Source organism: Oncorhynchus gorbuscha, linkage group LG24 (assembly GCF_021184085.1).
Source record: "Oncorhynchus gorbuscha isolate QuinsamMale2020 ecotype Even-year linkage group LG24, OgorEven_v1.0, whole genome shotgun sequence".
In the NCBI taxonomy this organism is placed as follows: domain Eukaryota; kingdom Metazoa; phylum Chordata; class Actinopteri; order Salmoniformes; family Salmonidae; genus Oncorhynchus; species Oncorhynchus gorbuscha.
In genome coordinates, this window is record NC_060196.1 from 24,906,067 (window position 1) to 24,931,554 (window position 25,488).

The 25,488-nt window shown below is 43.4% G+C and overlaps 1 protein-coding gene across 1 annotated transcript in view; it reads right to left on the minus strand.

The window, feature by feature from the left end:
• Window positions 1-25,047, minus strand: part of LOC124012992 (nuclear factor of activated T-cells, cytoplasmic 1-like) — a 77,942-nt gene extending 52,895 nt beyond the window's left edge. The window contains exons 1-6 of the mRNA XM_046327095.1: window positions 24,631-25,047; window positions 22,357-23,398; window positions 22,015-22,174; window positions 16,909-17,111; window positions 15,033-15,205; window positions 14,119-14,259 (exon numbers count right to left, since the gene is read on the minus strand). Of these exons, the coding sequence (XP_046183051.1) occupies window positions 14,119-14,259; window positions 15,033-15,205; window positions 16,909-17,111; window positions 22,015-22,174; window positions 22,357-23,398; window positions 24,631-24,649 (1,738 nt within the window). The 5' untranslated portion in view covers window positions 24,650-25,047. The remainder of the gene's footprint in view (window positions 1-14,118; window positions 14,260-15,032; window positions 15,206-16,908; window positions 17,112-22,014; window positions 22,175-22,356; window positions 23,399-24,630) is intronic.
• Between the last annotated feature and the right edge of the window lie 441 nt (window positions 25,048-25,488).

Genomic DNA, 25,488 nt, shown 5'->3' on the forward strand with positions numbered 1-25,488 from the left:
TTCAATCTTCAACATAGAAATAGTGCCAAAAACAATTTACTGAAACTTGTTGCAAATGACGGAGCGGAGTCACCCATGATTCACCAAATTATATTTTGAAAGAGTAAGCAAAGTACTTTAAGCATATGTCTTCATTTCAGTCTCCTCAATCTCCTCTAACCGAAGCTAATTGTATGGATTTTCTCCTATTAATAATGTAAAATTAACAGCCGTACAGAAAGACTCATGTGAAGGACAAATTACAGAGGAGGAACTTCTTGATGCAATTAAAGCCTTTAAGGCTGGGAAAACTCCAGGGCTGGATGGCATACCAGTTGAGGTATACCAAACTTGGTTTGATATACTCAGAGGACCGTTATTAGCATGTTTTAACCACTCCTATGTAAATGGTAGATTATCAGACACTCAATAAGAAGGTCTGATTTCATTATTACTGAAACAGGATACAAATGGGAAATATAAAGATCTAGTCCATTAAAAAAATTGGAGGTCCCTTACACTTCAGTGATGTGATACAAAAATACTTGCAAAAGATATAGCTCATATAATTAAAAAGGTATTGTCGGACATTATTCATTCTAATCAGACAGGTTTTTTACATGGAGAATACATTGGAGATAATATAAGGCAAGTACTGGAAACAATAGAATACTATGAAAAATCTGGGAAACAAGGCCTGCTATTCATAGCTGACTTTGAAAAGGCTTTTGATAAAATACAACTGGAGTTTATATATAAATGCCTGGAACATTTCAATTTTGGAGAATCACTTATAAAATGGGATAAAATCATGTATAGTAACCCTAGGTGTAAAATAGTAAAGAATGGCTAATTCTCAGAAAGTTTTAAACTGTCAAAAGGCGTAAAACAAGGTTGTCCACTATTGGCAAATCTATTTATTATGGCCATCAAAATGTTAGCTATTAAAATCAGATTGAACAATAATATCAAGGGATTAGAAATCTAGGGCTTTCAAACAAAGGTTTCATTTTACGCTGATGATTAATGTTTCTTTTAAATCCACAACTTGGATCCCTCCACAGCCTCATAGAGTATCTAGATCATTTTTCTAACCTCTCTGGATTGCAAGCAAATTATGATAAGTGTACTATATAATGTATTGGATCCCCCACCCGTAGCACTCGCTCCAGCAGGTATATTTCACTGGTCACCCCCAAAGCCAACTCTTCTTTGGCCGCCTTTTCTTCCAGTTCTCTTCTGCCAATGACTGGAATGAATTGCAAAAATCACTGAAGCTGGAGACTCATATCTCCCTCACTAACTTTAAGAATCAGCTGTCAGAGCAGTTTACAGATCATTGCATCTGTACATAGCCCATTCTGTAAATAGCCCACCCAATCTACCTCATCCCCATATTGTTATTTATTTATTTTGCTCCTTTGAACCCCAGTATCTCTACTTGCACATTTATCTTCTGCACATCTAATACTACAGTGTTTAATTGCTAAATTGTAATTATTTTGCCACTATGGCCTATTTATTGCCTTACCTCCCTAATCCTACTTCATTTGCACACACTGTATATAGACCTTTTCTATTGTGTTATTGACTGTATGTTTGTTTATTCCATGTGTAACTCTGTGTTGTTTGTGTCACACTGCTTTGCTTTATCTTGGCCAGGTCGCAGTTGGTTAAATAAAGGTCAAAAAATCACAATAAATAAAACTTTTACATTACAGTGTAGTGTACCAATAAAATGGTCTGATGGTGATGTGGATATACTCGGTATAAATATCCAGAAATAATTAAATGATCTCACTCCAATACGTTTTTATAGAAAGTTAACAAAAATAGATAATATCTTGATAGCATGAAAAGGAAAATACCTGCCTATTTGTGGAAAAATCTCCCTGATTAACTCCCAGTTTACCTATCTGCTTATGGTCTTGCCTATACCTAGAAAACTGTTTTTTTAATGATATGAGAAAAAAAGATTACATTTGATTTGGAACAGCTAGCCAAACAAAATTAAACGGACCTATTTATATAATGAATATGAATTTGGAGGGCAGAAATGATTAAATATTACACCATTAGATCTCTTACTAAAGGCTTCAGTCATACAAAAGTTATACTTACATCCGAACTGGTTCTCTAGCAAATTAGTAAAAATGTCACACCCAATGTTCAAGTTTTCCCTTTATTCAGATTACAACCTCTCACGTTCAGTTATTTGAAAAGGGAATCATCTAACAAATAGCGCTATTTTAAAACAAGTCATAGAAAGTTGGTTGCAAATTCAATTTAATCCACCAGAAAAGACAACAAATATTGTGGCTAAACTCAAATATATGAATTGATTAAAAAAACTATCTTTTACATTTTTTAAAGGTATAGTCTTCACAAATTATATCATAAACAGGACTTGTGGAGTTATGTCACACATGCAGCTAACAAAAACATTTGGAAATGTCTGGTCTACCCAAAATTACAACCATCTACAGTGTAATAACTAGCAAGTTAGTGCTAGTTTGACCACCAGAGGGAATATTTGAAAAGCATTTGATAGCCTTCCATATTGTTATTACCAGAGACGGGGTGGGCAAGCGGGAGACCGGGGTTCAATTCCCCGATGGGGAGGAATGAGTAGGCTGTCCTCTTAATAAATAATTTGTTCTTAGCTGATTCCATATGTGTTATTTCATAATTGTGATGTCTTCAATAGTTGTGATTCTACAATGTAGAGTAAAATAAAGAAAAATCCTGGAATGAGCAGGTGTGTCCAAACTTTTGACTGATAATTGCTTAATTCATTTGAATAATATTATGCTGTTTCTATTCCAAGAAAAACGGAAAACCCTCTTGGTTTCTGTTAGGATGGAACAGAAAATATGGCGCTGTACAACGTGGCGGTCGGCAGTACAGTACTGGGCAATTTAGCTAAAGAATCCCTGTGTCGTGCGTACCGGACTGGAGTCAGGGATTCAATTCCCCGACGGGGAGGAAGGAGTAGGCTGTCCTTGTAAATAAGAATTTGTTCTTAAATGGCTTGCCTAGTTAAATAAAGGTTACACTAAGAGCATAACATTTCTACACCCTAATTGTATAATTGTAGTCTAACCAATACCCAAACGGAGATTCAGTGAAAATAAAAATCTCATTGATTTATCACGATCAGTCCCCATGCTTGTCTCAGAAACCAAAATCCCCTTTATGGGTCTCCCGGTGGCGGCCAGCATATGACTGCGCCATCAACTTGATAATATATAACAATATTTTGGAGGTTATTTCGTTTAAAAAAGTGAGCGATTGTAATCTGAATGAAGGCCAAAATAATATTTCTATTGGGCCAAAACATTTATTTCTGTTTTTAGAGGGAGAGAAACGCTGGGCCAATTATGCGCCACCCTATGGAACTCCCAATCACGGTCGGATGTGATACATAATAGTAATACGTTTTGTTGTATTATTTGTTTAGTCTTTTCTGGTGGATTAAACTGAAACTGCAACCAATCACGGCCGGTTGTGACACAGCCAACCTAACTAAGAAATACATTTGAAGATAGAATTCTCCCCCTTCCCTGCTTCTAGGCAGGTCTATTGTCCAACTACCTGCTAATAACCATAATGGCGCTGTACAACATGACCATGTGTGTTTGAAAGAGTATTTTCCAGTTAAGCAACAATTTGTTTACCTTCATTAGACAACTTTTTTCAATAATTCTGTAATTCAGTGATGTTTATTCCCATAGTAATTCGCTAACTAAATAAACATTGGCATTTTGAAAGAGTATTTTTATCATTATTTTATTAACGAAAGCATGAAAGAAGCCATTATTAGTTCCATTGTTTTAGTTTGAATGTGCAGACTGGCACTAAGAACAGCGGGAACGTTTCCCTAGCCATTATTAGTGCAATGTCCCTTAAAGTGTTGCTCTGTGCTACACAGTGGGGCGGGGTGGGGGTCCGCCCCTTCCCCCTTCCTCCTCCTCCCTTCCCCATGGGCTAGGTCCATCTTCTGTGCACGGCTCTGTGGCCCATCCTGTGCCCTCGTGCCTTGAATCTCACACGCTTTCAGTGGATACAACTGGAGAACTGCAAGGCAATCCCATTGTGCGCCACTCGGGAGCCATGACCAATATGACCAATATACTGTATATATTTATATGTATATAATAAAACAATTGCGTTTATAATGTGTATATTTATGTTGTATCATACAGTGCATATTTGAAAAAGAGACATACTGTAGGTCGCAATATGTGTTTCCTGTTCAAATAAAGGTTACAAAAAATGTCAGATGGGAAAAACAGTGTTCATTGTTTGCAGTAACACTTTGTTGTTGTACTGTTGTAAACGCAGGTGGCAGTTTTCCCATTAAGGAGTACAACTCCACAGATAGAAACACTCTTGATTATGTCTATATTATGACAGATGTTATTTTGAAGGCTGTCTGGTCTTAAAGTGAGACAGAGGTAAACACAGACACAGGCATTGGAGCAGACTGCCCATTGCAGATAGGGCATCCTTGGTTTGGGTCTGCTTAGGCTGTGATGTGGCAGAGACTGAAGCTGGCACTGACTGATAGCTCCCAATGTCTCCCATTATGTCTGGAGACTAGAGGCAGGAGGGGCCCTCTCCACGTACACCTCCACTCTCTTCCTCTCTCTCCCTCTCTGGGAACCACTCCAAAAGAGAAACCTTAGATGGCTACGCAAAAAGTAAACATGTTTTTCAGATCTCCCCTCTCATTTCCTATCTACCTTTTTTTTCAATTTTGTGATATCCAATTAGTAATTCATCTTGTACCATTGCTTACGGACTCGGGAAAGGTGAACGTCAAAAGGGTCATGCGTCCTCCAAAACACAACCCTGCCAAGCCACATGGCTTCTGAAACACTGCGTGCTTAGCCCGGAAGCCAGCCGCACCAATGTGTCGGAGGAAACACCATCCAACTGGTGACTGATGTCAGCTTACTGACTCAGCCTTGACTGGGGGTCAGCTTGCAGGCGCCCGGCCCGCCACAGGCTAGAGCGCGGTGGGACAAGGAAATCTCAGTCGGCCAAACCCTCCCCCTAACCCGGACGACACTGAGCCAATTGTGTACCACCTCATGGGTCTCCCGGACCGCTGCACCACTCTGAGGCTCTCGTCTTCCCTTTTCTTCTCTCTCTCTCTTTTGCTATTGTATAATACTTTTTTTAATGCAGAAGCAAAACATTTAATTGAGCAATTTGTTGTTGCCCCTCTGCCTGAAAAAGTGTCTATAGGCATCACATGCGTGGGATACCTTTAACCTTTACTTTGATGGTATTGTGCAGAGTGTACTGGGGAACTGATAGCCACCGAATGTTCCATTGGGCCTGAGCAACATCTGCACAATGCCTCTCACCATCCAAAACCCTTGGTAACAGTACCAACCAGACCACTCCCTCACTTCAACAAACCCTGGTCTACAGGAGTAATGACCATATGGCAGACATAACACAAGTTAGCCAATAGACACAACACTGGTGGTGTACTACACTGTTATGGCAGCCAGAGTGGATTTGAATGAAGTAGTATACAATACAGCTACTTGTCATGCAGAGTTTATAAAGGGAATCAAACAGCTCCTTGTGCTCTTTAATTGGAGTGGGGTGGAGTAAACTTTAGTGCCCGAAGCCAAACAGCAGGGTGGCGTATACCCAAAGCTCTCATAACTTACAGTAAATATAAACACATGCGCTACCCAGGCCCATGTGGCATGGTGAAAGAGAACCCTTGTCCTGGTTCTGATGACTGTAACTTCTTCCAGAACACGTGGATTGTGGGTATTGCATGCAAGCATGCTGTCGCAGGGAAGGGCGTTAATTGAGGCAAGCCAGCTCTTCAAACTGCTTCAATCAATTGCAGCTGGAGGGGATACTGTATTTGCTATAGTGAAGTTCACTACTCAATACAACACAGTCTGTCTTCTACATTACAATATTTACACTCTATGCCACCATTAATTCCTAAAAAATATGTCTCTTGTTTTCATCAAATATGAACTGTACGCTGTAATTTATAAAAACATAAACTCCCTGTTTATGTGCATATAATTGATTTGTTTATGAAAACAGCAATTGTTCTCTGAAATGTCGAGGCTGGATAAACCGCTGAATAGTTTCAAAGTGGAAGTCATTGTTCTGAGAATGCAATTAATTAAATCCAGAAGCACTGACCAGATAAGTAACACAGAGCACCCCTCCCACTGAGTGTAGGCTAATCATTACTCTGAGGAAGACTGATGGTTATGCCACGGTAACTCCCCGCTCCCCCTCTCCGGTGCTCGACGTCGCCAGTTGTCTCATCATTACGCACATCTGCCACCATCATTACGTGCACCTGCACCTCATGACACTCACCTGGACTCCATCATCTTCCTGATTACCTAGCCTATATCTGTCATTCTCCTTGGTTCTTTTCTCAGGTGTTATTGACTCTGTTTCTGTTTCATGTCTGTACGTTTTTCGTGTTTCTTGTTTTGCACTATGTTCTATTTATTATTACATTTTCACTCCCTGTACTTGCTTCCCGACTCCCGATTATTAGAGTTCACGTTACAGAATAACGCCTCACCAAGGGGAAAGAACCGGGATTAATTTTTTTACTGGTGATGCTGGTCCAAGTGCCGCTGAAGAAGCAACCAGGGATGCCTCAGCTGGCGCGACAGGTTCTCAAGCCTCAGCCGGCGGCTCGTCAGGCTCCCACATGCCTCAGCCGGTTCTACAGGTTCCCGTGCCTCAGCAGAAGCGACCGGCCCGCTTCTGGTCCTCGGGACCATTCCTCTGGTCGGCATCATCCGGCGGCTAGAGCCACGTGTGAGGGAGGGGGTACTGTCATGTTTACTCCCACTCCCCCTCTCCAGAGCTCGACGTCACCAGTTGTCTCATCATTACGCACACCTGCCACCATCATTACGGACACCTGTACCTCATGACACTCACCTGGACTCCATCCCCTTCCTGATTACCTCCCCTATATCTGTCACTCCTCTTAGTTATTTCCTCAGGTGTTATTGACTCTGTTTCATGTCTGTGTGTTGCTTGTTTTGTATTATGTTCTATTTATTATTAAATTTGCACGCTCCTTGCTTTCCGACTCCTGATTATTAGCGTACACGTTACAGGTAAGCTATACTTTTCTCAGGTAATTCCAGACACCATCTGGCAAGGTTCTTGCAGTTTGATAATCCTCACAGAATTCAATTTGGAGGTCCTTGATCATACTGTAGACATAGACGGCACGTCTGGCCAAGAACAACCATGCCTGTATGGGTCTGTTGCTGTTCCAGGGCAGGTCTGTACAGTACCTGGTTAGACTGACTGTCCTCATTGACTCTGACTGACAGGGAGACGGTGAACTTTGGGTCATGTGTCACAAAGTAGTCAGTCGATTCAGGCAGGGGAAACTGGTGAAACTGAAGTCCAGTGGGTCTCTGTCTGACACAGTGAGTATTTCTCCATGGTTGCTCCAGCCTGCCTGCAGTAGACCAGGCAGCCATCCAGTCAGCCAGGCCCAGATGTGAAAGCACTCTTTTTATGAGCGACTTTCTCACCATGTCTGACTTTTCTGCTAGGAGGATTCCCTCACAGCTTCTTTGCTCTCAGCTATAACTCATGGTTGCTAGGAAATACCGTGCAGACATAGACACACGCCATGCAAATACTCTTACTGTGGTGTGAACACAAGCACGCAACTTGACACACAACTCCACATGCTTTAAAAAAGGTTTTTATGATTTTGAAATGGGTAATATTATTCTGCATTATTTATGGTCCTCAATAAAATGTCAGAAGTACAAATGATTCCGGTGACTATCCTTAATCTATCAATCTTGGCCTGGAGATGCAAATCCAAACAAAATCCATCTCTATTTTTAGACATTTACATAATGTTGTGTTTTGAGTCAACAAACTTCAGCCGCCAAAATCTATTTGAAAACAAATTCAGGGGCAAAACCTTGAGAAAGTGACTAAACGATTAATAATTTCCCCAAGCGGTACTGAGGCTAATTAAAGAGCCCATCTCTGGGCAGGCTGAGGCTGGAGAGAAGCAATGTCAGATTGAAGCAGTTTCAGATTACAGCCTGACTTCTGGGAGCTCTGAGGGCTGTAAGTCTCATTTCCTATAAGGCTCTCCATGCTCTACGCCAGTGCTATTCAAACTTTTCAGCGGGGACCCCCATTTCTTGGGACCCCACCCCAAATCAAATGACACAATGTGAAAATCGGTAAATTGACCTTTTTACATCAACAAATAACCTTCAACTAATCACAACAACATGGCAGCGCTTGGAAGTAGGCATAATGGCAGGCTGTACAATTTCTCCTCTGGCCTTCACTATGAGGGTGTTTAGTGATTAAAGGCCGAAACACCCACTGATTCGAAGGTACACTACTGAGGATGTGTCCCAAAAATTGACATCTTACCCCAGTCTAAGAAATAAACCTCCCATGCCACTCTGTCAACATCACGGCAAATCTCATGCGAGTGCATTCCATCTATTGGCACAATGGACAGTTTTTAACATCTCGTCCCGTGTTTTATGATTCTTATTAAAATGAAAAGAAACCAATGAATACATTTACTCAATAAAAGTGTATTTTTCAAATGATCTTTCTTAAAGATGTTTGTATATTGTCCCATACAATAAACCCCGCCACCCCGACTTTGATTACTACTGATCTACACTGTAACCACAATTAAAATGATGTTATCTTTTGTCCCTCTAACTGTGCTGAGACAGAGTGGACAGGGAGCTCCGAGGCAGGACTGTGTCTGCATAATGAGCTGCAGGTTTTATTATGGGGCTGGAGTGGTTCTGAGATGCAGGTACATGTCAGTGGGCCTCTCTACAGGGACATTATTCCTTAATAAAACTCTTTTGTTTGCAAAGGAAAAATAAATCTGGCAAATAACTTTTCTGACAATTTTTCTCAACAATAGAAAAAAGAGTTTCAGTCAATATTGGCTAGTTATTCTCTACAGCAGGAGCCTCAAAATTCTGGGTGTTGTTTATTTGAAAATTCATAGGATATTGGTAAAATGGGTAAACCCTCTGTGGCAGGATTTATGAGAAGGATCGTTAAACAGTTTTTAAGCCTATGCCTTGGCATGGACCAAAAAATGATAAAAACATTACAATTAAAACAATATAAAAGAACAAGCACTACAATTTAAAATGCTACTTGAGTATAAGTCTAAAAGTGTTTGGTTTTAAAGTATCAAAAGTAAATGTAACTGCTAAAGTATACTTAAGTATGAAAATGTGAAAGTAAAAGTATAAATCATTTAAAATTCCTTATATTAAGCAAAGCAGACCCCACCATTTTTTTTAAATGTATGGATAGCCAGGGGCACACAACCCAAAAATCTAAGCAAATAAAATGTAATTTGTCACATGCGCAGAATGCAGTTTTAAGAAAAATAAGTGTTAAGTAAAAAATAGATAAGTAAAAAAACAACAGATTATTAAAGAGCAGCAGTAACAGTAGTGAGACTATATACAGGGGGTACTGGTACAGAGCCAATGTGCGGGGGCACAGGTTAATCGAGGTAATTGAGGTAATATGTACCTGTAGGTAGAGTTAAAGTGACTAGGCATAGATAATAAGCAGCGAGCAGCAAAGCAAAAGCATAAAAACATGTGGGGGGGGGGGGTCTGGGTAGCCATTTGATTAGCTGTTCAGGATTCTTATGTCTTGGGGTAGAAACTGTTAAGAAGCCTTTTGGACCTAGACCTGACGCTCCGGTACCGCTTGCCGTGCGGTAGCATAGAGAACAGTCTGTGACTAGGGTGGCTGGAGTCTTTGGCAATTTTAAGGACCTTCCTCTGACATCGCCTGATATAGAGGTACTGGATGGCAGGAAGCTTGGCCCCTTTCCGTGATGTACTGGGCCGTACGCTCTACCCTCTGACACAGTGAGTGCAGTGTAGTGCCTTGCGGTCAGAGGCCGTTCAGTTGCTCTACCAGGCAGTGATGCAACTAGTCAGGATGCTCTCCATGGTGCAGCTGTATAACTTTTTGAGGATCTGAGGACCCATGCCAAATCTTTTCAGTCCCATCAGGGGGAATAGACTTTGCCGTGCCCTCTTCATGACGGTCTTAGTGTGTTTAGACCATAATAGTTTGTTGGTGATGTGGACACCAAGGAACTTGAAGCTCTCAACCTGCTCCACTACAGCCCTGTCGATGACAATGGGGGTGTGCTCAGTCCTCCTTTTCATGTAGTCCACAATCATCTCCTTTGTCTTGATCAAGTTGAGGGAGAGGTTGTTATCCTGGCACCACATGGCCAGGTCTCTGACCTCTTCCCTATAGGCATCGTTGTCTGTAATCAGGCCTACCACTGTTGTGTCGTTGGAAAACTTAATGATGGTGTTGGAGTCGTGCCTGGCCATGCAGTCATGAGTGAACAGGGAGTACAGGAGGAGAGCATTCTCACATAGGTGTTCCTTTTGTCCAGGTGGTGTGGAGTGCAATAGAGATTCCATCATCTGTAGATCTGTTGGGACAGTATGCAAACTGGAGTGGGTCTAGGGTTTCTGGGATAATCGTGTTGATGTGAGCCATGACCAGCATTTCAAATCACTTCATGGCTACAAATGTGAGTGCTACAGGTCCATAGTAAATTAGGCAGGTTAGCTTAGTTAGGCCGGTTAGCTTTAGGCAGGTTAGCTTAGTGTTCTATGGTGCTCTGCTTGAAACTTGTTTGTATTACAGACTAAGTCAGGTCAAGTTGAAAATGTCAGTGAAGACACTTGCCAGTTGCTCAGAGCATGCTCGGAGTACATGTCCTGCTAATCTGTCTGGCCCTGCAGCCTTTTGAATGTTGACCTATTTAAAGGTCTTACTCACATCGACTATGGAGAGCTTGATCATACAGTCGTCCGGAACAGCTGATACTCTCATGCATGCTTCAGTGTTGCTTGCCTCGAAGCGAGCATAGAAGTAATTTTGTCACGCCTACTCCCGCTCCTCCTCTCTAGCGCTCGAGGGTGCCAGGCTGCCCATCATTACGCAAAAACTGTTACCATCAGTATGCGCATCAGCGCACATTGGACTCACCAGGATTCCATTACCATGTTGATTGCCCCTCCTATATCTGTCTGTTCCTCAGTTAGATCCTTGTGTCAGCATTTTTGTCGTTTTATTTTCCCCTGTCCAGACACTGTCCGTATTCTGTTCCTGTCAGTTTCATTAAGTGTTCACTCCCTGTACTTGCTTCTTGTCTCCAGCGTCTGTCCTTACAAATTGTGCTTGTCTAGTAGGCTCGTGTCACTAGGCAGCTCGCGGCTGTGCTTCCCTTTATAGTCTGTAATAGTTTGCAAGCCCTGCCACATCCGACGAAAGTCAGAGCCTGTGTAGTACGATTCAATCTTAGTCCTGTATTGACACATTGCCTGTTTGATGGTTCGTCGGAGGGCATAGCGGGATTTCTTATAAGCCTCTGGATTAGAGTCCCGCTCCTTGAAAGCGGGTAGCTCTACCTTTTAGCTTGGTGCGGATGTTACCTGTGTTCCATGGCTTCTGGTTGGGGTATGTACGTACATACACTCACTGTAAGGACGACGTCATCGATGCACTTATTGATAAAGCCAGTGACTGATGTGGTGTACTCCTCAATTCGATCGGAAGAATCCCGGAACATATTCCAGTCTGTGATAGCAAAGCAGTCCTATAGCTTAGCATCTGTGTCATCTGACCACCTCTTTATTGATCGAGTCACTGGTGCTTCCTGCTTTAGTTTTTTCTTGTAAGTAGGAATCAGGAGGAAATAATTACGGTCAGATTTGCCAAATGGAGTGCTAGTGAGAGCTTTGTATGTATCTCTGTGTGTGGAGTAAAGGTGGTCTAGAGTTTTTTTCCCTCTGGTTGCACATTTAACATGCTGGTAGAAATGAGGTAAAACTGATTTAAGTTTCCCTGCATTAAAGTCCCCGGCAACTAGGAGCGTCGCTTCTGGATGAGCGTTTCCCTGTTTGCTTATGGCAGTATACAGCTCATTGTGTGCGATCTTAGTGCCAGCATCAGTTTGTGGTGGTAAATAGACAGCTACGAAGAATAAGATGAAAACTCTCTTGGTACATAGTGTGGTCTACAGCTTATCATGAGATATATTTTTTATTTAACCTTTATTTATAACTAGGCAAGTCAGTTAAGAACAAATTCTTATTTACAAAAACGGCCTACCCCGGCCAAACCCTAACCCGGACGACGCTGGGCCAATTGTGCACCGCCCTATGGACTCCCAGTTACAGCTGGTTGTGATACAGCCTGGAATCTAACCAGGGTCTGTAGTGACGCCTCTAGCACTGAGATGCAGTGCCTTAGACCGCTGCACCATTCGGGAGCCCAGATACTCTACCTCAGGCAAGCAAAACCTTGAGACTTCCTTACTATTAGAATTTGTGCACCAGCTGTAGTTTACAAATATACACAGACACCTCTCGTCTTACTGGAGGCGGCTTTTCTATCTTGCCAATGCAGCATAAAACCCGCCAGCTGTATGTTATTCATGTCGTCGTTCAGCCACAACTCTGTGAAACATAAGATATTACTGTTTTGAATGTCCAGTTGGTAGGATATTCGTGATAGTAGTTTGTCTATTTTGTTATCCAATGATTGTACGTTGGCTAATAGGACTGATGGCAGAGGCAGATTACCCACTCGCCGTCAGATCCTTACAAGGCACCCCAACCTACAATAGCACAATTGGTTAGGAGACTGTAAAACAGCAACCATCTCCTCCAGCGCCATTATAATATTTTTGTTGTCACGGAAAATTTATGGAGTAAAAAGTACAATATTTTCTTTAGGAATGTAGTTAAGTAAAAGTAAAATTATAAAAATAGAAATAGTAAAGTACAGATACCCCCAAAAATGTCTTAAGTAATACTTTCCACCACTGGAGACAAGGCAACAGCTGAACTGAAGATTTAGCACACAGTGGTAATGAATTGGGATATTGAGGTTGAAAGGGAGACTCAATGGAGGGAGAGAGGCAGAGGAGAGTGAGAAGGGGTGGAAGGCTGGCTTAAGGGTGTTTCCATGGTAGGATTGCCCAGGAATCCTAATTCTAGTGCCAGATGCAGGGAAACCCTCATCAAATACAAGGGAGCATCAACGCCAACCCAGAGGCTGCACTAGGCCCTAAAGATAGTATGCTAAACCTCAACAGATCTGAGGGAGCCACTGATCTTCTTCAAACTGACAAAAAACTATAAACCAAAAAGGGAGTTATGTAGAATTCTAGGCAAGGTAAATATTTAGAATTTGACATACATTAATCAATAGCAATCCCCTAGTTCCTAGCTAGAAGAGGTTAGGATAAATCAAGAGATGTAGAAAGAGATATAGCAAAGCTCTCACACAATCACTTCTTGTTTTGAAAAACAATCTCACATTGCTGTATTGTATAACAGTGGGGCTTGAGACCCCACCCAACCAACCTAGAATTCCTCTCCTCACAGGTGGAACAATGGCAACGGATTCCCCTCTGTTCTGAGTGACTCACAGAGCGATACAATTAGATGTGTTCACATTGCACAGCCTTGGCCCAAACCATACCTCAAGTTACTTTTCTAAAGCAAATCAAGGACATTGCTGTAAGTAAACCCTAAGCGTCAACATATCGGAGCAGTCCCTCCCTCCCTCCCTCCTTCCTAACTGAGAGGGCTTAGAGAGAGGATAGGAAACAAATGCAGAACTGTGAGGGACAGCACACACAGCCTATAGTGCATTTGTGATCCATTCCTGTGCTGAACAGGCAATGGAAACTTCTGCAAATGTAAATCTGCTGTGTTAAAAATACAGCGCATTAATGTGCACCACATGTGGCACTCTGGCAGGATGGGGGATATTTTGACGGCGGGGAAAGAGGAGGGAGGAAGGAGGGAGGGAGTAGTCCTGAGGTTTCTCCAACCCAGAGAGAGAGGGAGGGAGTTGGAGCACGCACCCACACACATTTGAGTAGACACACACACAAGCGTGCAAGCACACACACACGCGCACACACACAACACACACACACACTTGTGTAGACACATGCACACATACACTTGCACACTAACCCACATACAGCTACATCTGCACTGCGTTAGCTCCTGCTCAATTTCCAGCTCCTACCTTGGGCTTTCTCCACGAACACCACCTTGGAGTGGTGCTGAAAGTTGTGTCCGCTGAGGAGCATCCTCTCTCCCCCAGCAGCAGGGCATGTCTCCAAGGTCTGCTTATCCACCAAGGGCAGCTCCTGGGCTGATCTCTGGGCTGTAGGAGGGGGACAAACACTATCCTCACGAAAGAGTCAATACAAACCCATTCCCCATGCAGCCCCGAGCATCCAGACCAAGTAATTTTCACAAGCCTGACAACTCTTAAAAGAATCATCACAACTAGCAATGCCATGAGCCGTTAGCTCTAGAGACATAGGGTTCCTCTGACCTGAGGGTGAGGGCATGGATCCATTTAGCATTTGTTATTGTATCGTTTTCTCAAATGATTGTTTTTACAAATAATTTCTTGGCATCATGATCATACTTGGCCATCACCTCCTGGTTAACTTCAACCGCCTTGAAGTGTGTTATATTCCTTAATAAAAGTCTGATGTTTGCAAGTGAAAAATACATCTGGCAAAGAACCTTTCTGACAATTATTCTCGACAATAGAACAAAAAGAGTCTCAGTCAATAACAGTTTTGTGGCAGCGTATCAGCGACCGACAATGGTCTATTCTTAAGAGCTGAGATCATGGTTTAACCACATTTCTCATTTACCTCATAGCACTTGATCTCTGTGGTGTGATTCTCAGCCATAAACCCATGAGATTACCAGATCTGCTCAGATGTATATCTAGTTCTTTCAAGGTCAATGGTGCTCATCACCAAAGTCAAAAGTATCTGCCATGTTAAACCATTTCCCCCCTGTATAAGACATTGCACAATTGAGAAAATTGTCCACATGAAAGACTCTTCGTAGCATGGATGTCCGCCCAAAAAGGCATCCATACATTTTAAAGCAGGCTGATAGTGAAGGTGTACTCACAGCACTCTATGGGGTTGGATGCAGCTTGCAAGGACAATGTCCTTCCTGTGGGCTGGTTGATGTGAACCCGGAACACCATCCTCACACGTGTGTTCTTACGCCCAATGTCCGTCTCGCCCTTCCTCAGCTCGATATCCGAGTTGCGGAGTTTCAGGATGCCAGCGCAGTCAATTCTAGATGAAACAGATAGAAAACAAACTGAGTTAGACCTTAGAGAGGCTCATAGCTATCATCACGTCAGATAGATCCCCATCATTATTGAGATCCCAAATCATTATCCCTGTGACACTTACCACATACAGTAAATATCAACACTCAGCTAATTAAGGTATAGTTTAAGAGTTTCTCTCTAGCACCACAAAGGGATTTCACTGTAGAATCATACAACAGTATTTCAGCAGAATTATGCTTTTTACACAGTCTCCGAGCCTTCATCAGACACTTTATAAATGTCTCATTTCTCACCCCCTCCCTCCTGTTTATGCTGTGCACTCACTTTTAACATTTCAGACTTTTATGGAGTTAGCTTTTACAAACAAATGTTAGTTTTCCCATGGGAGTACTCCTCGACGCCACATTCCTTATAATGTAGTTCATGTCAACTTTTACACTAACTGAACATTCCCGAGAATTCTTTGTCAATCACTGGGGGCTGCTCCGCTGGTGAGGCAATCAGGTGTTGAGGCTAAGGACCCCAGCTGTTCAGCTCTCCCTCCGCCTACAACCAGACAGCTTGGGGTGTGATGAGTGAACAAAGCACAGGCTGAGGCTACTGAGGCGTCTCTAGTAGCCTGAAAAGAAGGTTGCATCCCAAATGGCACCTATTCGCTATATAATGCACTACTTTTGTCCAGAGCCTATGGGGAATAGGGTGCCATTTCGGACACGGACAAAGTCTCAGTCAACTGTGCCAAGGGTTCAACTCAATGCCAATCTCAGGAGGAAAAAACGTTTCTCCATTGAACCCTATTCAATGTTAAGAGTATTTGGCTTTTTGAGTGTAGTCGGTCATAGGTAACAAAAGCATTGAATTTATCTCTAATCGAGTCAAATTAAGTTGTCAGCATTGGTGCCCAAATAATACTGAAAGGCGTGTTCAAGTTGATTAAAACTTTACCATAATTGATGATATGCTATTACTGGTAACTTCCCAGATCACGATGAATTAATCCCTGTGATATATAATTTTACTTGTATAAAATATATGAAGTCACATGGGAATATACTTCAAAATGTATAAACCCCTTGCTTACACAAACATTGCATTTTGGGCTCCCGAGTGGCGCAGCGGTCTAAGTCACTGCATCTCATTGCTAGAGGCGTCACTACAGACCTGGTTCGATTCCAGATTGTATCACAACCGGCGTGATTGGGAGTCCCATAGGGCGGCGCATAATTGGCCGAGCGTCGTTAGGGTTTGGCCGGGGTAGGCCACAATTGTAATAAGAATTTGTTCTTAACTGACTTGCCTAGTTAAATAAATCAAATCACTTTAAGGTGCGTTCTCCAGAAAGACTACTGAAACCAAACACTGAAGTGAAAATGGTTCTATAAGTTTAATTGTTACATCCATTAAAATGCAGTAGAACTGCTACTGCCTAGACAGACCCCAGTTGGCAGCTTTGAGGTTCCCCCAGTAATATGAGCCTCAGGGATTATTATACCATGTAGGGGGACACCCATCCATCTGTACAGAGGGGCGATCCAGTCCACACAGACAGACACACCCAAGCCGGTGCTGATCAGCCATCATGGACACAACTCTACAGATGTTCACTCATCATTTGAGTTGCTTGAGGAGGAGCATAAATGTCTGACTGGCTGATAGGCACAACAAAAAGACATACACAGTGGCGAATAAACGCACACTACTCACATGGCGCGCATTTTGTTCTCGGGCAGCAGTGGAATCTCCAGCACCTTGGTGTTGGACTGCAGGACCTCATGGCTGGGGGTGGAGACGGTCTTGCCGGTGATGCGGTGGACCTGGTAGAAGGCATGGGGCCGCAGGAGACGGTCGTCTGCCGTACCAATGAACAGCTGCAGGGTCAGGGGCTCACTCTCCATGTAGCCTTGGAGCTGGAGGGAGAAGACATAGAGATTACATTCCATTAAATTGTATTAAATTAATAACTTATTGCCAATCAACAATGGTTAATAGGAATTTGTTTTACAATGTTAATAGATAAGAAACAACTTATGCCTGGTATCGAGTATCCCCCCACACACACAACTCTTGACAACTTGTTAAAAAAAACAGGGATACCTTTCAAACACAGTTTACATTTTTTCCCCCACTCTTTATCCAAGACCAACAACCCATACACATATTTCCTCCATTAATGTCAGTCCGTGTCAGTACTGATAGGCTGCGACACAGCATGATATTACAGTAGCTCCATCCCCAGCGTTCCGCTGGCTGCCCAAGAGCCAGTTAACCATCTGAGACAAATGTCCCTGTGATTTCACAGGGTAGTTTACCCTGCTGACAGAACTAAGCCCGGGTTACAGTGAACTAAAGGTTATGGGTGTCTCCCAAATGGCATCCTATTCCCTATATAGTGCACACCCTATTGGCTCTGGTCAAAAGTAGTGCAGTGGGCCCTGGTCAAAAATAGTGCACTATAGAGGGATATAGGCGGCCATTTGGGACGTAATCCATGTCACTTACACATGCTCTCATTGACCAAGATCAGGATAGATTTTTGTAGCGGTGGACGGAGTTAACTTTTTATCAGCGAGACAATCACATCATTATTTAATTGGACAGGATTCAGAACGTCTGCAGTACAAAACGGTCCTTAAAGAATCCCAGACCTCCATAGGTGTTGCTTGACAGCCACCCAGAAAGCTGAGCAAAGGCATGGAGCCTAATACCCACTCTGAAACCTGATAATAGAGACTACAACCGACACAGAGTGTGGAGCTATGCATGTTATCTGTACACTATGACAGTGGAGGAATTAGCAGAGGAAACTTGGCATGGGGGGGTCAGACTGACATAGTAAAAAAAACAAAAGCAAAGGCAGCAAAGCCATTGAGTTACGGTGGTCTACTTTATGCATTAACTTAAAAAGGAGTTACCATACCATTTTTTTTATGTACATTTATTTAAACAGGGAATCCTATTGAGATCAATTCCTCTATTTCAAGGGCGCTCTGCACTCAACAGGTTTAAAACACTCAGAAATAGGACCTACAGCGCTCCGCTAGTGCAGGGGGGGTGGTAAATTCCTGCAACAGAATAATGTGTATTTTGGCTTATGGCCACATCTATAACCAAAAGCTCAATTGTTGGGGGGATAGTGATATTTAGAGTACCTGATGCCACAAGAGTTGATTGCATGCCAAAATGGCTTGCAAGCCAAAGAACACTCCCAACCGTGAAGCATGGGGGTGGCAGCATCATGTTGTCGGGGTGCTTTGCTGCAGGCTGGACTGGTGCACTTCACAAAATAGATATCGTCATGAGGATGGAATATTATGTGGATATATTGAAGCAACATCTCAAGACATCAGTCAGGAAGTTAAAGCTTGGTGGCAAATGGGTCTTCCAAATGGACAATGACCCCGAGCATACTTCCAAAGTTGTGAACAAATGGCTTAAGGACAACAAAGTCAATGCATTGGAGTGGCCATCACAAAGCCCTAACCTCAATCCTATAGAACATTTGTGGGCAGAATTGAAAAAGCGTGTGTGAACAATAAGGCCTACAAACCTGACTCAGTTACACCAGCTCTGTCAGAAGGAATGGGCCAAAATTCACCAAACTTATTGTGGGAAGCTTGTGGAAGGCTACCGTAAAAGCTTGACCCAAGATTAACAATTTAAAGGCAATGCTACCAAATACTAATTGAGTGTATGTAAACTTCTGACCCACTGGGAATGTGATGAAAGCTGAAATAAATCATTCTCTCTACTATTATTGATATTTCACATTCTTAAAATACGGTGGTGATCCTAACTGACCTAAGACAGGGAATTTTTACTAGGATTAAATGTCAGGAATTGTGAAAAACTGAGTTAAATGTATTTCGCTAAGGTGTATGTAAACTTCCAAATTCAACTGTATATAGTCACCCCTCCCCTGTCACACCTGAAGATGTTGTAATCAGCAATGTCAATGTTCTTATTTGGGATCGAGTCAATTATCCAAATCTCTGTGAGAACCAAAATATCTGGGCTCGTGTTCATGCACCAAGATATCAAGAAGGTCCATCTTTGACATCAAACTTGATATGTAACAGCCCAAGCCCTCTTTGTGATTTGAAATCCATATTTATGGTATTTGAAGTATTAGCACTGGATGAGCTTACCACAGTGGGCTTCCCATTGGGCGAACAGTAACAGAGCTAACACAAGATTATTACTGACAATACCCCTGGGAATATGGTAGCAGTACGATGACAACGCTGTGAAATCGTGGGAATAGGAAGAATTACCTGATCAGGAGTTGATCAGGAGTTGATCAGGAGTTGATCAGGAGTTGCACTGTCATTAACTCACTGTTTTATAAGAGCCTCCTCGATGTTGGACAAGATAACTTTTCCCCCGTTCCTATTTGGATGCTAGACATCCCTCTTGTTAAACTGGAGCCTCTCCCAAATTGTCAATGTACTCCAAATCCATTGAGTATCTGTAGAATTCAAGACAGTACCGTAGCCAGAGGAGACGACTAAGGTGTTCCATTCAGTGACCTATTGTTGGTAGAGGCCTGGGAAAGAAAAAACGCTTCTGTCTCCTTTAGCCTATCTGTAAGCCCTATAAAGTCATCTTTGAATTGCTTTGTGAAGATTGATGTTGTTTGTACCAACATGAATGACTACTGTGTAAGCATTTGGGTGCTTTTCCATCACAGCGGGGACCTGTTGATGTCTGTCACGAGCACGGGCTCCAGGGAAGCAGTGGCCCCTTGCTTCCGCGACTACCACATCTCTAACTATGGAGCTCCCTATAACAAACACCGCCGCTTGTTTCGGCACAGGCAGTGCAGTCTCCCCCCCCTAGATCGTATTATCACCTACTAGTGGAATGTCAAGACTGGCAGCTCAAGGTACCAGAAAGAGATTAAAAAGGGAGAGAGGGAAGAGGGCAACAGGGGCACCCTCTCTCTCGTTCTCTCTTTCTCTCCAACCCTCCAGCTGACTTCACAGTCCTATCGTGCTTTTGAAAATATGGTTCACATGACCTCAAATTTTGTTTTCTTGAACACAAAAAAGCCTTATAATTTAAAATAACATGGTTACATGACGTTCATAGTTAAGATTAAGAAAATCAACATTTAGCTAATGAAAAATTAATCTACCAGTAGTTACATTTATAATCTTTGGCCAGTTTTAGATATTTTCACTCACTTTATTTGACATCACTTATTGATTTTTGCCATAAAAGCCCCCCACAGACTTGAGTATGGGGTATTCCCTCAGACCCAGCTATGAAAGCTAAGCCTAAACCCTAGAACATGCAGTCCTTTAGGAGAGCATAACTCAGTCTGCCATCGGTATAATGGCGCGTGTGGTCTGCAGCAGCAGCAGCTGTGGCATTAGAAAAAAAACAGAAAACACCAGGCTTAGCTGTGCTCGACATGGAGGGAACCAGTGACTTCCAGAACAAACTCTGCACAGTTTGGGCAAGGTTTGACTCCGAGGAATAGCAAGAGAGAAGGGCCAGTCAGCCAGTGTCCACAGCTCCACAGCCCACAGCGTACCATGTAATCAGGAAGCTAGGGAGAGATTGATTGGCCTTAGGCTCCCTCTAACATCTCTATCAGGCTGCCAGAAACGTGTGTGGTTTGAGCCCGGCCTGGACTGGCCGCCTCCACAGGACGCCACTGTTGATGATGTCAGCATTACAGACGGGAACTTTCCTAAACAAAGGGAAGTCTGTGTGTTTGGTCGGAAGCTGGCGGGGGGAGGGAAGGAAGAGGAGGGGAGGGAGGTGGAGGTTTTGAAAGAACACACTATATCATGAGAGTAACCCAGAGCCCATGTCATTAAATCATTAGCACCTAATCAGTACAGATGTGAATTCTGATGTTCAGACACACAGGACCATACAACATGTTTAGTTAGCTACATTCTCAGGTTCCCATTCATCCCCACTGCAGCCTTCCTGGTTATAATCCCAGGTTGGTCGCAAACGTTGGGGTGTTACCACACAAGGATATGTGAGAAGTTCAACCGTCCAGATACTATTCAACACATGTAAACTTTGCCTGACACTTTGATGGCTCTCTTCTCAACGTAGACACTGTGGTTTATTCAGAGGTTGAAGTCAAGTCAGTGATGTGGTACAATGATTGGGAAGACCGGCCTTGTAGTCCAAGAATTACAATTGCTCAATTCTTCTTCTGAGTTGACCACCAAAGCTACTGTGGTTTAAGCTCATGACTAAAGCTTTTACTAGCCACACTACCTCGCTTTGCGACTGTCTGTCTGCACTTCAGACGTAATGGAAAAGTTTGAGTCACCCTCGTCTGGACAGGAACTGACTGAGCGCACTGGTCTGTCTATTAGCATACCTATGGTATTTCATTCAGAACTATGACGTCTTTCGGTTAACATCATAGACGTGTAATGATAAAACACATACCCACTAATCTATTTAAGCGCTGGTGATATAAATAGGTTGGAAAGAAAGTGATCGGAGAAATACAGTGAGCTCCAAAAGTATTGGGACAGTGACAATTTGAGTTGGCTTTGGATTTTAAAGTTACAAACGCACAAATATCATACCCCCCCCCCCCCCCCCACGTATTCTATTCTTATTTTACAAAAGGACACAGTACATTATTTACCATTCATTTATATTGGGCACAAAATAATCAGACACACAACTAAAACAAACGGTAAATGCACAAAAACGTATGTACTTTCCCCATACGTTTGGAGCTCACAGTAGGTCGGAGAAGTGATGGGGGTAATAGTATTACATCCAGACAAGTCTATATTAGAGTACGTTAGTATAAGGAGGATAGCAGACCTGCACCACAGGGTGTCCTCCTGCCAGAGCCTTGACTGCCCCTCTGCTCCCTTCGGTCTCATAGTGGGCCCGGTGGTGAGATTTGGGCTGCACCTCGATCTGTAGGCTGTACGGCCCCGAGCTGGACGGCAGCTGCCAGTCGAGGGCTGGTAGAGATGGGCTAAGGTGGAGAGAGTATTTTTCAAGTTTGCAGTGTAACAAGGCACAACTGCAGATTGTCAATGCTTTGCTTGTATATTTCGTAGTTGACTTCAATTTGACCTCAAAAACTTTCCGTTGTTAGGAGCTGTCAACCTTATAATGAATATTCTTTCAGTTAGTCAAAGTCTTGCTTCAGCTTACCTGACATATTGCTTTGGCTTGGACCATGAGTATGGGTGCTGTGGCACATCCAGGAATCCCCCACAGTAGTTCTCCTTCTTAAAAGGCATGCGGGAGAAGGGGTACTCATCCTGACCGAGCTGCCCAGGGCTGAGCTCCTCTCCTCCAGGCTCTACCTTCAGGCAGACTGCCCCAGGCTCCAGGCTGGTCTTCCGGGACTTCAGAGGGATGCCCTCCCCCAGGTCTGCCACACCGTCTGTGGTCAGAGCGTTGATGGCTGCAACTATGGCTGAGTTGGTGTACTGGTTGGTGTTGTTAGGCATCCAGGACTCACCTGTGACACAGAGGCGTGGGGAGGTGTGAGGGGATGGCCCGGGGGAGTGGTTAGGGGAGTAGGGGGGCTTGGAGGTTGTGGTTCTGTTGAAGCTGTATTTCCTCTTTCCACCACTAGGGGAGTTGGGCCTGGAGCCCCGCTGGCCCATCCAGCTGTCGTCCGTGACACTGGTGCTGGGGGAGGTGGAGGGGGAGTGCCGGGGGGAGCCCGCATTGGCGCAAGCATCACCCGGAAGGGCGAGAGAGGAGGAGCCACTGGGTGAGACGCAAGGCGATTGCCAGGGCGAGTTTTGGGGTGAGTTTTCGTAGTTGTAGGAGAAACCCGACTCATAGGACGAGGCCTCGGAGTGACAGCTGCGTGACGACACACTGCTGGCCGGGCTGAGGCAGCTGGGGTCACGGTAGCCATCTGCATTGGGCAATGTCAGGGTCACGATGGAGTTGACCCGTTTAGCCACAGTAAGGTTGTTGCTCTCTTCGACTTTGTCCTCAGGAAACTGCCCGTAGGCTGTGATCTCAATACGAGGGCTCTCGAGGGCTGGCGCTCCATTTGGACGGATGCTAGGGGAGGAGTAGTAACCCACTGTCCTCATGTTGTTGTGGGCGCCGTAGCTGGGAGGCTGGCTGATAGAGACTGAGATGGTGGGGCCAGACTGGAGACTGTGGTATTGGGAAGGCATGCAGGGGTTGCCCTGGGAGAGACTGACGTTGGGGGTGTGGCTGTATGCCTCTGAAAAGCAAATACATGGAATGAGTTAGAATTATGGTCCATACACACTCTCATTGGCTCACACACTGAAACACATACGGTAGTTGCCAGTTAATTACAAAGAAAGCTGCTGTGATGCTGTTGCTCATGATGGAGTGTAAACTGTTTGTTTGCATGACTAAAGGTGCAGGCTCAACCCAACAGGGGAGCCTCATGATGCCAGCTAAGATGCCAGCTCCCCCACTGGGTATGAGGGCATAAGAGACAGACTGACTACCCATGTGGCACAGACAGAAGAGAATGGGGGAAGTTGTGGTTAAGGGTACAGGGACCTGAGTAATCTTACTACAGTCAGCTCTTAAGACTATTCCAGTCTCAGGCAGTATGCTGTTGCCAGAGCTCCTGTCTGCTGTGAATTAAGAAACATAATCACAACCATAAAGACATGACATCACTGGACCAACGTATGACTCCCACAACATAATCACAATGTAATAGCCTTAACATCACAGTGGTGTCACAGCATTGCTATGTCTTTATGAAAATTCTTGATGGATTGCAGAAGATGCCACTTTACCAATGAGAACCACTGGTAGTTATGTGTATGTTCTCTGATTCAATTGTAGTAAATCTAGACGTGCACACTGAAACACTGCACATTTGGCGTAAATGTATCTTCGAATGGGGTCTGTTGAATCATGCAAGAAGAGGCATTGAGGCATGGATGACCAATTTGAGTAAACCCTCCTGAATAAAGAGTTGTGGTGCCACCATTGCCACTCCCACCACTCCCTACTCATAGGAGAGGCACCTCATAATGTAGTCTAGAGCTCATAGTAATGTGTTTCATGTTCATCCTTCCTTGTGGCGAACTCAACATATTTCTTCTTTCAATACATACAATGTTAGTAGGTACTTTAAACAAACCTTTTGGTGAAACCAAATATTTATTTCAAAATGTAAGTAGCTACCATGAATAAGAAAACAATGACGTAGCCTATCCTATAGTCATCTCGGTATTCAGTACGCTGCGTTACATTGTAATACCTGTATAATAGTAGGCTATCTAAACAGAGAATAAACCCATTGACTGACACCTGAGGAGCGCCTGCGGTGCGCCACTAGACAAGACAGGCAGCTATCCGATATGCAGAAGCATCTGTTCAAATGTCGATTGAATTGCCGTTTACGAATGCTATATTACTCTTACACATAGTCTGACATTCAGACGTAACAGTAAACAGCCTACTCACCCTCTTCAGCAGATTTCATTTTTTTCTGTCAGACAGGGTAACGGAATGTCTGAAATCGAACTTTTGTCTGCGTACTCCAATATCCATAAAACGGCGCTTTACCCCTCCAATGATGATGGCGATGCTCGCTCGCTATATTCTAACAAACCTCGAAACTATAGAAAATGTCCTTAATGAGAAAAAATAAATACACGTAGATTAATTAAAAAGTGACTCGAAGAAAAATACAAATCGTATCTGCAGAGTGAAACACTTTTGGATACAATTGCATAGCGCAAAGAAATCAAAACGATGAGTCGGGATTCAGATTATGATTGAGAGTAGATATTATTTTAGTGCCTGATTTGAAATATCGGACTTGATTTTGTGAAAAAGAATCCTAGCTGGTCTGTGTGACGCACTGCTTGGTTGCAGAGAGCTCCTCAGCACTTATAAACCTGGGGATCACCTCCGGCGGGAGCGCCCCGCCCCTCGAACAGTGACGCATCTCCACGTCTGACCAACCAACAGACCCGTTGAATTGAGATTCTCTCCACTCTCTGGGGTTTCCAGCTGCTTTCAGACGTGGTTGACTAGTTGGCCTGGCAGTGTACAGTTGCAGTTCAGAGAGAGATGCAGGCTAGTGGAAAATGTTATGCAATAATTAATGTACAGATAATGAGAAGAAAGATTAGATAATGGATATGCCATTGTCCAGTGCCACATCAGCCTTAAAAATCTTGTTGACATGAATCTATTCTCTAACATATTAATAAGCAGTTGCAGGAAATGCATCCACATCAAATATATAATAATAATAATAATAATATAATAATATATGCCATTTAGCAGACGCTTTTATCCAAAGCGACTTACAGT